Genomic DNA, 17,558 nt, shown 5'->3' with positions numbered 1-17,558 from the left:
GGACACAGTATATTGGGGGGACACAATACATCACCACAGTGGACTCAATTTTCAAGGAATAAAGTGTATCATGACAATATGTTGATTCAGTGATTCATAGTGGATAAAAGAATATTGCATAAGGTCAAAGTTCAGATTCAAACAGGAAACTTGATTTCTTCATTGACATAAAGTTAATCATAAAAAATCAATTCAACAGAATCACTATTTTCATCAGAAAAAGACAGAAGTATTTAGAGTCAGTAATGGACATAATATATTCATTCAGACATACATTGTGTAGAAGAAAGAATATTCTGTGACTCCTGGAACCCTGGGAGGCAAAACAATTGATAGACTCTAGTCTACAGAGCATTGTGCCTGGTGTTGTGACTTGGACAGGCCTGCCATGGGCCTATTCTGATCCTTTTCCCTTTCATCTACTATTGGTTCATCTGGTTTCACATGTCTGTATCATCATAAATGGCTTTCTCAACAGAAGTTTATTGTTTCACATTAGTGACTAAATCCAACAAGAGAATTTCATGCCTTGGGACAGGTTCTCTTTGATCTTGGATGAAGTCACACTGCCTTTGGCTGAAGAAGATTTAAAAAATATTTTTTATCTGTCTTGTGATTGTTAATGTGGGGCCTGAGATGCAAAGCCTGAGGGAAGAAATTATTGGATAATTCCACAGGGGAGTGAAGAGTCTTGTTAGGAAGAACTTGGGATGTTTCAAGGGATAGCTCCAGTCACCAATAAAATTCTAAGCAAACATGCACTCATGTATGAGCTATGGATATTCACGCTGGATGCTTGGCATTCACATTAACATGCTCATGAATATCCAGTTACTTTGTTGATATGTTGTTCTCTTGGATTTTTATCTCTTGCTTTCTACAGATTCCTATTCTTGTGTGCTCCTACTACAGCAGTGAGTGCTTACTCAGAAAGAAATACCGATTAATTGAGAAAGGAAATGTGATGATTACTGGTTTTTTTCCTGCATATGCTGTTTATCCACTCAACAAAACAATTGATTGGCGGATGATAAAATTTAACAGAGATTTTGTGGTTGAGTATGTCTTTTTTCCATTTATTCATTATCTAAATTTGGCATTCATATATCTTGGGGGAAGTATGGATTCCAACATCATTATTCCTCTCTTCCATTCCTAGATCTCTTCTGTGGTGCTGTCTTCTTAGTGACTCATCTTTTGCTTTCAAGGGGGAAATGCAAATTTGGGTTTTATTCATTTTCTTTTCTACAGTAGACACTGGGAATATCCCCCATATTCTCAGCTAAGCCCCTAACTCCTCAGGATTTGGATGTTTTCAATATTAGCTCTACTATAGATGGATTAGATAATAGAAGGATGATAGAGTATTTGATGGGACTCTAGAAGTCTAGCTGTGCTCCTGTGAGAAGAAATGAATGCCATTGAAGTCAGTGATCAGCCATTTTGTTGTACGTGAGTGAAAAGTGTTATCTATGTTTGCTGCTCAAAATTTGGGAGCAGGGATGTCAGAATTAGACACTGGGACCAACTTTCTGCTTTAGAAATGCCTACATCTGTCTCAGATTCTTTGATTTGACTTCTAATAATTGTATTATCTGATAAATTAGATGCTTACCTGTTAGTTCCATGAAAATGCAATGTATACTTCATTATTATGAATCTCTTTCCCTGTGCCCCTTAATGTGATGAGACCTTGGAATACTGCTTTTAGTTATTCTCAAACGTACAAGATTAAAACGTAGAGTCAGACAAGTCTAAATGAGTATCTTAGGTCCTGCTAAAGATAAGCATTCGTGTGTGTTAGGGTTTAGAAGAAGTCAAGGATGTTTTACCCAAGCTGTCATGCTATCTGTGGGTAATTACACAGTAAGTGTCTGAAAATGAGAAGTGCAGCTTGCTCTCAAGTCTGAACTAAACAAAGGCAACATGGAAATACATATTCAAGAGTTAGGTTGGAGGCAATGGGTGGAAAATCACCTAAAATAAACATAGGACTGAAGATGAATAATTGTCAATATGACAATACTGTGTCTGCTGAGTTGTGGCTGTGGAGAGCAGTGGAAGAGAAAACGTTCAAGCGTGGAATGTCATTTTACATGAAGGTTATTGTAATATTGTAATAGGTTAATTCTTAATTTGATACAATGAAGGCACAGGGAAAATTTTAAAAGATAAAATATTCTGTCGAAGAGTCTACTGGCTCCAGGGATCATTGCTTACTTCAAGTTAGGTTAAGAAGCTGTATGGTCGGCCGGGCGGTGGTGGCGCATGTCTTTAATCCCAGCACTCGGGAGGCAGAGCCAGGCGGATCTCTGTGAATTTGAGGCCAGCCTGGGCTACCAAGTGAGTTCCAGAAAAGGTGCAAAGCTACACAGAGAAACCCTACTCGAAAAACCAAAAAAAAAAAAAGAAAGAAAAAAGAAAAAAAAAGAAGCTGTATGGTCTACCAGACATTTGACCTTGTATGCAGTAAGGAGATTTGTCTGCTTTACAGCAGATGGTGTCCCTATTCCTCCCTGTTCCTCATCTTCTTCTCTATTCTCCAATCTCAGCAGCTCAGACAATACTGTGCATCAGCTTAAGTCCCTCTTCAACTTATACAGCAGCAACCTTATGCCTGCAAAGGGACTGTAATAATGAGAGTTCTCTGTGGCTGGGTTGTCTAATATGTAAATGAGAATGTTGTGTAAGTTTGATTTTATATCTTATGATGTATAAAAATGAAACTAAAGTATATTTGCAATTATAAAAGCTATAAAAACCAACATGTTTGATTTAAACAACACATTTTCAAATTATACTTGCATAGAGAGTGAGGCACATGCAAATATATATACTGCAAGAATCACAACTGTTTTCATGCTGTTGATAATCTTTTTACACAGGTGTGGGAAAGTATGTATGTAATTAGAAAAGCGTATTGTTCTGTCCTTCTCCAGTTAAATTTCCTCATGTTCCAATGGTAGCACTATAAGTATATTTATCTTCATTGCCATAACTATAAAAGATCATGAGGTGTGCAGCCAGCATTATTTTCTATTTCTCTAATTTTTGTGTGAACTAATTTTCTAACTGGATTTTACTTTCTTGTTGAAAGATGGTAAGTAAAAATTTGATAGGTACAGAATTATGTCTAATAGAAACAAAACATGTCTACCATCTGATTAAAGCAGATTAATCTACATAAGCACATGTTGATGCATACTATAGAATCTTTTATGCATGGTGGTTAATTTCTCTGCAAAGCAATAATGACAGACAGTTTATTTCACTGTGTATGGAATGCTTTCCCTTAACGCTAACAGAGAAATATGGCTGACTTAGTATGTCCAAGCTGCATTGTATCAGTTGTGTGTGCATTTTTGTATTAATAACTTGAAACAATTCATGTAGTAGATGAGTATGAAAAGTCAGATTTTAAAATTTTTTTCTAGTATACTATGGATATTCACCATTTTTCAGTCTTTTTCAAATTGAAGGACATAAATATCTAATTACAGATTATTTGAAAATATTTTAGAATGTAAGGTTTATTTTAAATATTTTCAATATATCATCCTGAAGGTGTATAAAACAAGAACTTTTCATTGTACAAAGTCTATTTATCTTTTTTATTAAGGAAATTTTAATATATTTTGCATATCAACCACAGATTCCCCCTCTCTTCCCTCCACCCGCACTTTCAGCCTTCCACCTCTCTCCCTAGCCCCCAAATCCTCCTCCAACAAGGTAAGGCCTCCCATAGGGAGTCAGCAGAGCCTGGTGTAGGCAGTAGAGGCATGTCCTTGCCCCTACTTTTGAAATAAGGCTGTGCATGTTGTCCCACCATAGGTAGTATGCTCCAAAAAGGCAGCTCATGTGCCAGGGATGGATCCTGATCCTATTGCCAAGGGGCCTGTTAAGCAGATCAAGCTACACAACTGTCTAACTTATGCAGAGAGCTTACTCCAGTACCATGGAGGCTTCACAGCTGTTGGTCTGAAGATCATGAGTTCCCACTAGTTTTGTTTGTTTGTCTCTGTAGGTTTCCCTATCATGATGTTGATGCACCTTGCTCCTAGAATTGCACTTTTCTCTCTCTTTGAATGGTCTCCTGGAGCTTGGCTCTGGATCTTGGCATCTACTTACATCAGCTACTGGATGAAGGCTCTGTGATTACAGTTAGGGTATTCACTGTCTGTTTATCTTTTAATTTTGTTCATCTTGGATCATGAATCCCTAATCTAAAATAACAGGGCGAAAAGCAGGTTAACTATATTATAACATTTTCCTTCCATAATAATTCAGACTTTCAATGATTGTGTTTTTGCTGAAAATAAAAAGATTAGTTGAATATCAAGTTGTACACTGAGTTACCTTCATCCATTTTATTCAGAAGAATGAATATTTAATGAATCTCTTTTGCTATAGGGTGCAAATGATGTGAGGCTAGAAACACTTAACAACCTACACAGGATGTTGATCCTTTCCTGCTTTTCCTACTGACCAATCTGTGAATTCTGACACCATTGTCATACTTCATAAGATATTAATAAATATCTTATTAATAATAAAAGTGTATTTTTCAGTAATGGCATATCCTTTCTATTTAATGCTCAATTATTTGTACTGATTTCTTTAGGCTTTGAATTGCCATAGTTCTCAGTAATATTATGCAAGCTCATAAAAATTTAAGCAAGTTTTGAATATATTTATCATCATGACATCAATACCTATTTATGGGGTAAAGGATGATAATTCATCATTTGTAAAGATGTACAATGATTAAATTATGAAGTTTAATATGTCCTCCTTTCAACTTTAATCATAATAATTATACCTTTTCTGGCAAACCATGAACCATGTGCTATCCAAACCAAGTATGTTGCTGGATATTATGGTGGTGCACACCTATAATCTGAACATTTGTTTGCAACAGACAGGTTTTCAAGGCAGGCTTGGACTATATAGAAAGTTAAAGAAAACCCAAAGAAATATTTATATATTTAACAATAGCATTCTTTTAGAAAAATCTTTCTTGATACTCTTAACTGCAAGAAATACTTTGTAAGTAGACCAAATAAAACAACACAGTTTGTGAATACCTTTTAATAAAAAAATATATTTAATAATTTTGAGGGAGGATATAAAATCCTATGTAGTTGCCCACAGTGTATTTGTATCTTGGTTTCCATGAGAACAAAATGCCAAGCTCCACATCTGTGTGCTCACAGTGCAACAGAGAAACATTCTCCCATTTTTTGCATTGATGTGTACATAATGCACAGAAATGTAAAGGAGTCCTTATTTACATCATCTGAGCTCTATAGAATTTTTAAAGCTTTTAAACAAATATGTTTTGTGTTGAAACTGTCTTCTCAAGATTTTGGGCATCATAGCCCATTGGTTTGTATAAAATAAAGTTTCTGAGCCAGAATGTCCATATTTTGAAAGTATTTGAGGGTATTTTGAAAGTATTGTTTCATGTGGGTGTGTTATTGAAGGCTGCTATATGCATAGTGGACAAGCAGTAATTTCTGTAAACACATCAGCTATCTAGAGGTTTAGAAATGCACTAGGTGTGTTCAATATAAAGATGGAGTTGACTTATGATGTTCTTTGACTTCAGAATTTCTCTATTTATGTTTTTTGTTCCATATTACTTGTCTGTTTCTGAAATTGGGGAATTGAAGTCACTCACCATCTCTGTTTTGGAGTTGATCTGTGCTTTTGAATCTAATACTGTTTTATTAAGGTATTTGGGGACTCCTATGTTTAATGTGTACATGATTAGAACTGTACTGCCCTGTTGTTAGATTTTTTTTTCTTAATGAGTAGAAAGTATGCTTCACTATTTCTTCTGAGTAGGATTTGTTTGATGCCTTAGTTGTCACACCTTAAGAGATATGCATGCTAAGTTTTTACTTGCATTTGCTTGGGATTCTTTTTCCATCATTTAACTCTAATTGAGGCCTATCATGGTTGTGAATTGTGTTTCTTGGAGACAGAAAAATCCTGGGTATTCTTTTCAGATTCAATCTATTTGTGTTGTCCATGAGATCATAATTATTAAGAGTTAATATTGTATGATATGTATTACTTCCTGTCATTTGTTGTTGTTGTTGTTGTTTTTTTTTTTCCTGTGTCTTTCTTGGGGTCCTGTTTTCCAGGTAGCCTGCCTGGTGATGTGAGTAGCAGTCCAGTCATCCTTGTTCCACATCTAGTATCCTGTTATGAGTGAGTACATACCATGTTTGTCTTTCTGAGTCTGGGATACCTCCCTCAGGATGATTTTTTCTAGATCCATCCATTTGTCTGCAAACCTCATGATGTCATTGTTTTTCTCTGCTGAGTAGTATTCCATTGTGTATATGTACCACATTTTGTTTATCCATTCTTCAGTTGAAGGGCATCTAGGTTGTTTCCATGTTCTGGCTATTACAAACAACGCTGATATGAACATAGCTGAACAAGTGCTCTTGTGGTGTGGTTGAGCATTCCTTGGGTATATGCCCAAGAGTGGTATAGCTGGATCTTGGGGGAGATGGATTCCCAATTTTCTAAGAAATCGCCATATTGATTTCCAAAGTGGTTGTACAAGCTTGCATTCCCACCAGCAGTGGAGGAGAGTTCCCCTAGCTCCACATCCTCTCCAGCATAAGGTGTCTTCAGTGTTTTTGATCTTAGCCATTCTGACAGGCCTAAGGTGGTATCTCAGAGTTGTTTTGATTTGCATTTCCCTGATGATTAGGGATGTTGAGCAATTCCTTAAATGTCTTTCAGCCATTTGAGTTTCCTCTGTTGAGAATTCTCTGTTTAGTTCTATAGCCCATTTCTTAATTGGACTGTTGGGCATTTTGATGTCTAATTTCTTGAGTTCCTTATATATTCTGGATATCAGTCCTCTGTCAGATGTGGGATTGGTGAAGATCTTTTCCCATTCTGTAGGCTATCGCTTTGCTTTGTTGACCGTATCCTTTGCCCTACAAAAGCTTCTCAGTTTCAAGAGGTCCCATTGATTGATTGTTTCTCTCAGTGTCTGTGCTACTGGTGTTCTATTTAGAAAGTGGTCTCCTATGCCAATGTGTTCAAGACTACTTCCTACTTTCTCTTCTAGCAGGTTCAGAGTAGCTGGATTTATGTTGAGGTCCTTGATCCACTTGGACTTAAGTTTTGTGCACGGTGATAGATATGGATCTATTTGTAGCCTTCTACATGTTGATATCCAGTTTTGCCAGCACCATTTGTTGAAGATGCTTTCTTTTTTCCATTGTGCACTTTTGGCTTCTTTGTCAAAAATTATTTGTTCATAGGTGTGCGGATTAATGTCAGGGTCTTCAATTCGATTCCATTGGTCCACATGTCGGTTTTTATGCCAGTACCAAGCTGTTTTTATTACTGTAGCTCTATAGTACAGCTTGAAGTCAGGGATCGTGATGCCTCCAGAGGTTGTTTTATTGTACAGGATTCTTTTGGCTATCCTGGGTTTTTTGTTTTTCCATATGAAGTTGAGTATTATTCTTTCCAGGTCTGTGAAGAATTGTGTTGGTATTTTGATGGGGATTGCATTGAATCTGTAGATTGCTTTTGGTAAGATTGCCATTTTTACTATGTTAGTTCTGCCTATCCATGAGCATGGGAGATCTTTCCATTTTCTGACATCTTCTTCAATTTCTTTTTTCAGGGACTTAAAGTTCTTGTCATATAGGTCCTTCACTTGCTTGGTTAGTATTACCCCAAGGTATTTTATGTCATTTGTGGCTATAGTAAAGGGTGATGTATCTCTGATTTCCTTCTCCGCTTTTTTGTCCATTGTATATAGGAGGGCTACTGATTTTTTTGAGTTGATCTTGTATCCTGCTATGTTGCTGAAGGTGTTTATAAGCTGTATCAGTTCCTTGGTGGAATCTTTGGGGTTGCTCAAGTATACTATCATGTCATCTGCAAATAGGGAAAGCTTGACTTCTTCCTTTCCAATTTGTATCCCCTTAATCTCCTTATGTTGTCTTATTGCTCTGGCTAGAACTTCAAGTACTATATTGAATAAGTATGGGGAGAGCGGACAGCCTTGCCTCGTTCCTGATTTTAGTGGAATTGCTTTGAGTTTCTCTCCATTTAATTTGATGTTGGCTGTTGGCTTGCTGTAAATTGCCTTTATTATGTTTAGGTATGTTCCCTGTATTCCTGATCGCTCCAAGACCTTTATCATGAAGGGGTGTTGGATTTTGTCAAATGCCTTTTCAGCATCTAGTGAGATGATCATGTGGTTTTTTTCTTTGAGTTTGTTTATATGGTGTATCACATTGACAGACTTTCGTATGTTGAACCATCCTTGCATCCCTGGAATGAATCCTACTTGATCATGGTGGATAATTGTTTTGATGTGTTCTTGGAGTCTGTTTGCCAGTATTTTATTGAGTATTTTTGCATCAATGTTCATGAGGGAGATCGGTCTGTAGTTCTCTTTCTTTGTTGTATCCTTGTTTGGTTTGGGAATCAGGGTAATTGTAGCCTCATAGAAGGAGTTTGGTAATGTTCCTTCTGTTTCTATTGTATGGAACAATTTAGAGAGTATTGGTATTAACTCTTCTTTGAAGATCTGGTAGAATTCTGCACTGAAACCATCTGGTCCTGGGCTTTTTTTGGTTGGGAGACTTTTAATGACTGTTTCTATTTTGTTAGGGGTTATTGGACTATTTAAATAGTTTATCTGGTCTTGATTTAATTTAGGTATGTGGTACCTATCCAGAAAATTATCCATTTCTTTTAGGTTTTCCAGTTTTGTGGAATAGAGGTTTTTGAAGTATGACCTGATGATTCTCTGGATTTCCTCAATGTCTGTTGTTATGTCCCCCTTTTCATTTCTGATTTTGTTGATTTGGATGCTCTCTCTCTGTCTTTTGGTTAGTTTGGATAAGGGCTTGTCTATCTTGTTGATTTTCTCAAAGAACCAACTCTTTGTTTCATTAATTTTTTGTATTGTTCTCTTTGTTTCTATTTTATTGATTTCAGCTCTCACTTTGATAATTTCCTGGCATCTATTTTTCCTGGGAGACTTTGCTTCTTCCTGTTCTAGAACTTTCAGGTGTGCTGTTAAGTCACTAGTGTGAGATTTCTCCAGCTTATTTATGTGGGCGTTTAGTGCTATGAATTTCCCTCTTAGTACTGCTTTCATAGTGTCCCATAGGTTTGGATATGTGGTGTCTTCATTTTCGTTGATCTCTAGGAAGTCTTTAATTTCTTTCTTTATTTCTTCCTTAACCCATTGGTGATTCAGGTGGGTATTGTTCAGTTTCCATGAGATTGTAGGTTTTCTGTAGTTTTTGTTGTTGTTGAAATCCAACTTTAGACCATGGTGGTCTGATAGAACACAGGAGGTTATTCTAATTGTTTTGTATCTGTTTAGATTTGCTTTGTGACCAAGTATGTGGTCGATTTTAGAGAAGGTTCCATGGGGTGCTGAGAAGAAGGTATATTCTTTTTTGTTAGGATGGAATGTTCTGTAGATGTCGATTAAGTCCATTTGAGTCATGACATCAATTAAGTCCTTTATTTCTCTGTTAAGTTTCGATTTGGGGGATCTGTCCAGTGGTGAAAGTGGGGTGTTGAGGTCTCCCACTATTAATGTGTGGGGTTTTATATGTGATTTAAGCTTTAATAATGTTTCTTTTACATATGTGGGTGCCCTTGTGTTTGGGGCATAAATGTTCAGAATTGAGACTTCATCTTGGTGGATCTTTCCTGTGATGAGTATGTAATGCCCTTCTTGATCTCTTTTGATTGATTTTAGTTTGAAGTCTATTTTGCTGGATATCAGGATGGCTACACCCGCTTGTTTCTTAAGACCGTTTGATTGGAAAGTCTTTTCCCAGCCTTTTATTTTTAGGTAGTGTCTATCTTTGAATTTGAGATGTGTTTCTTGTATGCAGCAGAAAGATGGGTCCTGCTTTCGTATCCATTCTGTAAGCCTATGTCTTTTTATAGGTGAATTAAGTCCATTGATATTGAGGGATATTAATGTCCAGTGATTGTTCATTCCTGTTATTTTTTGGTGGTGATGTGTGTGTACTTTTCTTCGTTGGGGTCTACTGCTGTGGCTTTATCTATTGCCTGTGTTTTCGAGGTTGTATCTGACTTCCTTAGGTTGGAATTTTCCTTCTAGTGCTTTCTGTAGGGCTGGGTTTGTGGATAAATATTGTTTAAATCTGGCTTTGTCATGGAATGTCTTGTTCACTCCATCTATGACGATTGAAAGTTTTGCTGGGTATATTAGTCTAGGCTGACATCCATGGTCTTTTAATGTCTGCATTACATCTGTCCAGGACCTTCTGGCTTTCAAAGTCTCCATTGAGAAATCGGGTGTTATTCTGATAGGTTTGCCTTTATATGTCACTTGGCCTTTTTCCTTTGCTGCTCTTAATATTCTTTCTTTATTCTGTACGTTTAATTGTTTAATTATTATGTGGCGAGGGGACTTTTTTTGGGGGTCTAGTCTGTTTGGTGTTCTATAGGCTTCCTGTATCTTCATAGGCATTTCCTTCTTTAAGTTGGGAAAGTTTTCTTCTATGATCTTGTTGAATATATTTTCTGTGCCCTTGAGTTGGTATTCTTCTCCTTCTTCTACCCCTATTATTCGTAGGTTTGGTCTTTTCATGGTGTCCCAAATTTCTTGGACATTTTGGTTCATGACTTTGTTGACTTTAGTGTTTTCTTTGACTGATGAATCCATTTCTTCTATTGTATCTTCAACGCTAGAGATCCTCTCTTCCATCTCTTGCATTCTGTTGATTATACTTGCATCTGAAGTTCCCAATCGTTTTCTCAGATTTTCTATTTCCAGCATTCCCTCTGTTTGTGTCTTCTTCATTTTTTCTATTTCCCTTTTCAGGTCTTGGACTGTTTCCTTCATTTGTTTCATTGATTTTTCTTGATTTTCTTTCAGTATTTTATTGTTCTCTTCCAGGACTTTATTGATTTCTTCTAATTTGTTTGCCCTTTCCTCTAGTTGTTTACAGCGTTCTTCACATTTTTTTGTCTTTTCCTCTACACGAGCCTCTAGCTTCTTCATGATGACATTCATAAGGCTATTTTCTTCTGCTTCTTCCAATTTCTGATGTTCAGGTCTAGGTGTTGGAGAAGGGCTAGGGCCTGGTGATGGTGTATTACTATTCATTTTGTTGTATGTGTTTCTGCCTTGACGTCTGCCCATCTCCTTGTGGTTCGTTCCTGGCCTTATTCGCACACTTGGTTCAGAGCTGACAGATTCAGGAAGTCTCTCTCTCTTGTCCAGATGGGAGCTCTCTTGTCCAAATTGGAAGTCCGGGACAGGATGGAAGCTCTTGTTCAGAAGGGAAGTCCGGGGGAGGATGGGTGCTCTCCTCTCTCTCTCTCTCTCTCTCTCTCTCTCTCTCTCTCTCTCTCCTCCAGATGGGAAATCCACGGCAAGATGGGAGCTGGGGGCCAGCCTCTAAGTCTCAAGAAGAGGCTTGGGGCTCAGGCGGATGGGCGTGGGGGCAGGGCGTGGAGACTGCAGGGTCTGCCAGGGGTCTTGGAGAAGGAGATCCTTCCCGGTGGGGCTAGAAGGGCACCTGCCCAGGGACCAGAACCTGGGGCCAAGTTGGGCAGGTCTTCCCTGGAGTTGCTGGTGCCCAGGGATGGGGTCCGGGGCAAGCTAGGGCACTCACCTGTGCTTCAGAAGGGAAGTCCTGGGCAAGATGGGAGCTGGGGGGCCTGGCCTCTAAGTCTCAGGAAGAGGCTTGGGGCTCAGGCGGATGGGCGTGGGGGCAGGGCGTGGAGACTGCAGGGTCTGCCAGGGGTCTTGGAGAAGGGGATCCGTCCCAGTGGGGCTAGAAGGGCACCTGCCCGGGGAGCAGAACCTGGGCCCAAGTTGGGCAGGTCTTCCCCAGAGTGGCTGGTGCCCAGGGATGGGGTCGGGGGCAAGCTAGGGCACTCACCTGTGCTTCAGAAGGGAAGTCCTGGGCAAGATGGGAGCTGGGGGCCGGCCTCTAAGTCTCAGGTAGAGGCTTGGGGCTCAGGCAGATGGGCGTGGGGGCAGGGCGTGGAGACTGCAGGGTCTGCCAAGGGTCTTGGAGAAGGGGATCCTTCCCGGTTGTGGTAGAAGGGCACCTGCCCGGGACCAGAACCTGGGGCCAAGTTGGGCAGGTCTTCCCCGGAGTGGCTGGTGCCCAGGGATGGGGTCGGGGGCAAGCTAGGGCACTCACCTGTGCTTCAGAAGGGAAGTCCTGGGCAAGATGGGAGCTGGGGGCCGGCCTCTAAGTCTCAGGAAGAGGCTTGGGGCTCAGGCAGATGGGCGTGGGGGCAGGGCGTGGAGACTGCAGGGTCTGCCAGGGGTCTTGGAGAAGGGGATCTTTCCCGGTTGGGGTAGAAGGGCACCTGCCCGGGGACCAGAACCTGGGACCAAGTTGGGCAGGTCTTCCCCGGAGTGGCTGGTGCCCAGGGATGGGGTCTGGGGCAAGCTAGGGCACTCACCTGTGCTTCAGAAGGGAAGTCCTGGGCAAGATGGGAGCTGGGGGGCCTGGCCTCTAAGTCTCAGGAAGAGGCTTGGGGCTCAGGCGGATGGGCGTGGGGGCAGGGCGTGGAGACTGCAGGGTCTGCCAGGGGTCTTGGAGAAGGGGATCCTTCCCGGTTGTGGTAGAAGGGCACCTGCCCGGGGACCAGAACCTGGGCCCAAGTTGGGCAGGTCTTCCCCGGAGTGGCTGGTGCCCAGGGATAGGGTCGGGGGCAAGCTAGGGCACTCACCTGTGCTTCAGAAGGGAAGTGCTGGGCAAGATGGGAGCTGGGGGCCGGCCTCTAAGTCTCAGGAAGAGGCTTGGGGCTCAGGCAGATGGGCGTGGGGGCAGGGCGTGGAGACTGCAGGGTCTGCCAGGGGTCTTGGAGAAGGGGATCCTTCCCAGTTGTGGTAGAAGGGCACCTGCCCGGGGACCAGAACCTGGGCCCAAGTTGGGCAGGTCTTCCCCGGAGTGGCTGGTGCCCAGGGATGGGGTCGGGGGCAAGCTAGGGCACTCACCTGTGCTTCAGAAGGGAAGTCCTGGGCAAGATGGGAGCTGGGGGCGGCCTCTAAGTCTCAGGAAGAGGCTTGGGGCTCAGGCAGATGGGCGTGGGGGCAGGGCGTGGAGACTGCAGGGTCTGCCAGGGGTCTTGGAGAAGGGGATCTTTCCCGGTTGGGGTAGAAGGGCACCTGCCCGGGGACCAGAACCTGGGCCCAAGTTGGGCAGGTCTTCCCCGGAGTGGCTGGTGCCCAGGGATGGGGTCTGGGGCAAGCTAGGGCACTCACCTGTGCTTCAGAAGGGAAGTCCTGGGCAAGATGGGAGCTGGGGGGCCTGGCCTCTAAGTCTCAGGAAGAGGCTTGGGGCTCAGGCGGATGGGCGTGGGGGCAGGGCGTGGAGACTGCAGGGTCTGCCAGGGGTCTTGGAGAACGGGATCCTTCCCGGTTGTGGTAGAAGGGCACCTGCCCGGGGACCAGAACCTGGGCCCAAGTTGGGCAGGTCTTCCCCGGAGTGGCTGGTGCCCAGGGATAGGGTCGGGGGCAAGCTAGGGCACTCACCTGTGCTTCAGAAGGGAAGTCCTGGGCAAGATGGGAGCTGGGGGCCGGCCTCTAAGTCTCAGGAAGAGGCTTGGGGCTCAGGCAGATGGGCGTGGGGGCAGGGCGTGGAGACTGCAGGGTCTGCCAGGGGTCTTGGAGAAGGGGATCCTTCCCGGTTGTGGTAGAACGGCACCTGCCCGGGGACCAGAACCTGGGCCCAAGTTGGGCAGGTCTTCCCCGGAGTGGCTGGTGCCCAGGGATGGGGTCGGGGGCAAGCTAGGACACTCACCTGTGCTTCAGAAGGGAAGTCCTGGGCAAGATGGGAGCTGGGGTCCGGCCTCTAAGTCTCAGGAAGAGGCTTGGGGCTCAGGCAGATGGGCGTGGGGGCAGGGCGTGGAGACTGCAGGGTCTGCCAAGGGTCTTGGAGAAGGGGATCCTTCCCGGTTGGGGTAGAAGGGCACCTGCCCGGGGACCAGAACCTGGGCCCAAGTTGGGCAGGTCTTCCCCGGAGTGGCTGGTGCCCAGGGATGGGGTCGGGGGCAAGCTAGGACACTCACCTGTGCTTCAGAAGGGAAGTCCTGGGCAAGATGGGAGCTGGGGGCGGCCTCTAAGTCTCAGGAAGAGGCTTGGGGCTCAGGCGGATGGGCGTGGGGGCAGGGCGTGGAGACTGCAGGGTCTGCCAAGGGTCTTGGAGAAGGGGATCCTTCCCGGTTGTGGTAGAAGGGCACCTGCCCGGGGACCAGAACCTGGGACCAAGTTGGGCAGGTCTTCCCCGGAGTGGCTGGTGCCCAGGGATGGGGTCGGGGGCAAGCTAGGACACTCACCTGTGCTTCAGAAGGGAAGTCCTGGGCAAGATGGGAGCTGGGGGCCGGCCTCTAAGTCTCAGGAAGAGGCTTGGGGCTCAGGCAGATGGGCGTGGGGGCAGGGCGTGGAGACTGCAGGGTCTGCCAGGGGTCTTGGAGAAGGGGATCCTTCCCAGTTGTGGTAGAAGGGCACCTGCCCGGGGACCAGAACCTGGGGCCAAGTTGGGCAGGTCTTCCCCGGAGTGGCTGGTGCCCAGGGATGGGGTCGGGGGCAAGCTAGGGCACTCACCTGTGCTTCAGAAGGGAAGTCCTGGGCAAGATGGGAGCTGGGGGCCGGCCTCTAAGTCTCAGGAAGAGGCTTGGGGCTCAGGCAGATGGGCGTGGGGGCAGGGCGTGGAGACTGCAGGGTCTGCCAGGGGTCTTGGAGAAGGGGATCTTTCCCGGTTGGGGTAGAAGGGCACCTGCCCGGGGACCAGAACCTGGGACCAAGTTGGGCAGGTCTTCCCCGGAGTGGCTGGTGCCCAGGGATGGGGTCTGGGGCAAGCTAGGGCACTCACCTGTGCTTCAGAAGGGAAGTCCTGGGCAAGATGGGAGCTGGGGGGCCTGGCCTCTAAGTCTCAGGAAGAGGCTTGGGGCTCAGGCGGATGGGCGTGGGGGCAGGGCGTGGAGACTGCAGGGTCTGCCAGGGGTCTTGGAGAAGGGGATCCTTCCCGGTTGTGGTAGAAGGGCACCTGCCCGGGGACCAGAACCTGGGGCCAAGTTGGGCAGGTCTTCCCCGGAGTGGCTGGTGCCCAGGGATAGGGTCGGGGGCAAGCTAGGGCACTCACCTGTGCTTCAGAAGGGAAGTGCTGGGCAAGATGGGAGCTGGGGGCCGGCCTCTAAGTCTCAGGAAGAGGCTTGGGGCTCAGGCAGATGGGCGTGGGGGCAGGGCGTGGAGACTGCAGGGTCTGCCAGGGGTCTTGGAGAAGGGGATCCTTCCCGGTTGTGGTAGAAGGGCACCTGCCCGGGGACCAGAACCTGGGCCCAAGTTGGGCAGGTCTTCCCCGGAGTGGCTGGTGCCCAGGGATGGGGTCGGGGGCAAGCTAGGACACTCACCTGTGCTTCAGAAGGGAAGTCCTGGGCAAGATGGGAGCTGGGGTCCGGCCTCTAAGTCTCAGGAAGAGGCTTGGGGCTCAGGCAGATGGGCGTGGGGGCAGGGCGTGGAGACTGCAGGGTCTGCCAAGGGTCTTGGAGAAGGGGATCCTTCCCGGTTGGGGTAGAAGGGCACCTGCCCGGGGACCAGAACCTGGGGCCAAGTTGGGCAGGTCTTCCCCGGAGTGGCTGGTGCCCAGGGATGGGGTCGGGGGCAAGCTAGGACACTCACCTGTGCTTCAGAAGGGAAGTCCTGGGCAAGATGGGAGCTGGGGGCCGGCCTCTAAGTCTCAGGAAGAGGCTTGGGGCTCAGGCAGATGGGCGTGGGGGCAGGGCGTGGAGACTGCAGGGTCTGCCAAGGGTCTTGGAGAAGGGGATCCTTCCCGGTTGTGGTAGAAGGGCACCTGCCCGGGGACCAGAACCTGGGGCCAAGTTGGGCAGGTCTTCCCCAGAGTGGCTGGTGCCCAGGGATGGGGTCGGGGGCAAGCTAGGGCACTCACCTGTGCTTCAGAAGGGAAGTCCTGGGCAAGATGGGAGCTGGGAGCCGGCCTCTAAGTCTCAGGAAGAGGCTTGGGGCTCAGGCAGATGGGAGTGGGGGCAGGGCGTGGAGACTGCAGGGTCTGCCAGGGGTCTTGGAGAAGGGGATCTTTCCCGGTTGGGGTAGAAGGGCACCTGCCCGGGGACCAGAACCTGGGCCCAAGTTGGGCAGGTCTTCCCCGGAGTGGCTGGTGTCCAGGGATGGGGTCGGGGGCAAGCTAGGGCACTCACCTGTGCTTCAGAAGGGAAGTCCTGGGCAAGATGGGCGTTGTTGTTGTTTTTAATTGTTCTATTAGAAGTGTATTATTCATTGTTCTGGAACTGTTCATTCTTCCCAGCCATCTCAGATATATTTAGCCTTTTCTTTGGATCTAACTAATCCTTTCTGTTTCTTTGCAGAACTGATTTAGTGGTGATAATTTCCTTCAAGCTCTTTTATCATGAAAAATTTACCTTTCCCTTTTAATATGAGTGAGAGTTTTGCTTTTTATATTAGTCTGCTGGAGCATTGGTGCTGATTTCATAACTTGTAGAACATCCATCCCTTCTGGCTTTCTAGCCTCTACTGAAAGAATCTGCTGCTATTCTGATGGGTCTCCATTTAAAGGTGATTTCATCTTTTTCATGTGCAGCTTTCTGCATCCTTCTGTGGCTCTGTATACTAACTGTCACTACTATTTTATTACATTGTAAAGCTTTTTTGTGGTCCTCTACATTTGGAGTTCTGCAACATCAAATAGATGCAACATATGCCTGTAGAACATTGCAACCAAAAACTAAAGAATACACATTCTTCCTTGCAGTTCATAGGACTTTCTGCACAACAGACCACATATTACAATAAAAGCAAGTCTCTGAAATACAGAAAAATTAAAATCACATCCTGCATTCTATCAGTCCTCCATGGACTAGATCAGGATAGAAACAACAAAAGAAAAGAATGAAATAATAAATTAATGGAAGTTAAGTTATGTAAAACTGAATCAATCTCAATTGAAGGAAGAAATAAAAAAGGAACTTGTAAAATTCTAAGAATTGAGTGAAAATTGAATCACAAGACACCAAAACCTGTGGGAAAACTGAAAATGATCATAAGAGGAAAGTTTTGGGCACTGTGAACCCATAACAGAAATTTTGAGAAATCACAAATTAATAATTTGATGAGATACCTGAAAGACTTGAAAATATAAGAACAAATAACAGTTCATAAAGGCAAGTGGGAAGAAATCATCAAAATCAGGTCAGAAATTAATGACCTACAAATGGAAAAATCAATACAAAGAATGAATGAAACCAGAGATAAAAGACTGACAAAACTTGAGCCAATTAACAAAAATATAAGCATTCAAAATTAATAAACTTTATAATAACTATACTATTTTATATTTTATAATAATTATAATACTATCATAATAATAACCATAATTAATACAATTAGAGATGGAAGGAAGACATTATAACAGACACTGAGGATATTTGGAGAATTACAAAGAGACATTTAAAAACATATATGTTCCTCTGAATTGGGTAAGATTTAAGAAATGGGTAAATTTCCAGATACACAT

General features: G+C 44.4%; 1 protein-coding gene across 1 annotated transcript in view; it reads left to right on the top strand.

Annotated features, from left to right (window-relative positions):
* The first annotated feature begins 844 nt into the window (after positions 1-844).
* The window catches only part of LOC131902628 (vomeronasal type-2 receptor 116-like), a 39,235-nt gene continuing 22,521 nt past the window's right edge, over positions 845-17,558 (top strand). The window contains exon 1 of the mRNA XM_059253636.1: positions 845-1,059. Within this exon, the coding sequence (XP_059109619.1) occupies positions 845-1,059 (215 nt within the window). The remainder of the gene's footprint in view (positions 1,060-17,558) is intronic.

The sequence above is a fragment of the Peromyscus eremicus genome, chromosome 1, assembly GCF_949786415.1.
Source record: "Peromyscus eremicus chromosome 1, PerEre_H2_v1, whole genome shotgun sequence".
NCBI classification, from domain to species: domain Eukaryota; kingdom Metazoa; phylum Chordata; class Mammalia; order Rodentia; family Cricetidae; genus Peromyscus; species Peromyscus eremicus.
The sequence above is the reverse complement of the archived record's forward strand: the minus strand, read 5'-3'. Positions and strand labels throughout refer to the sequence as shown.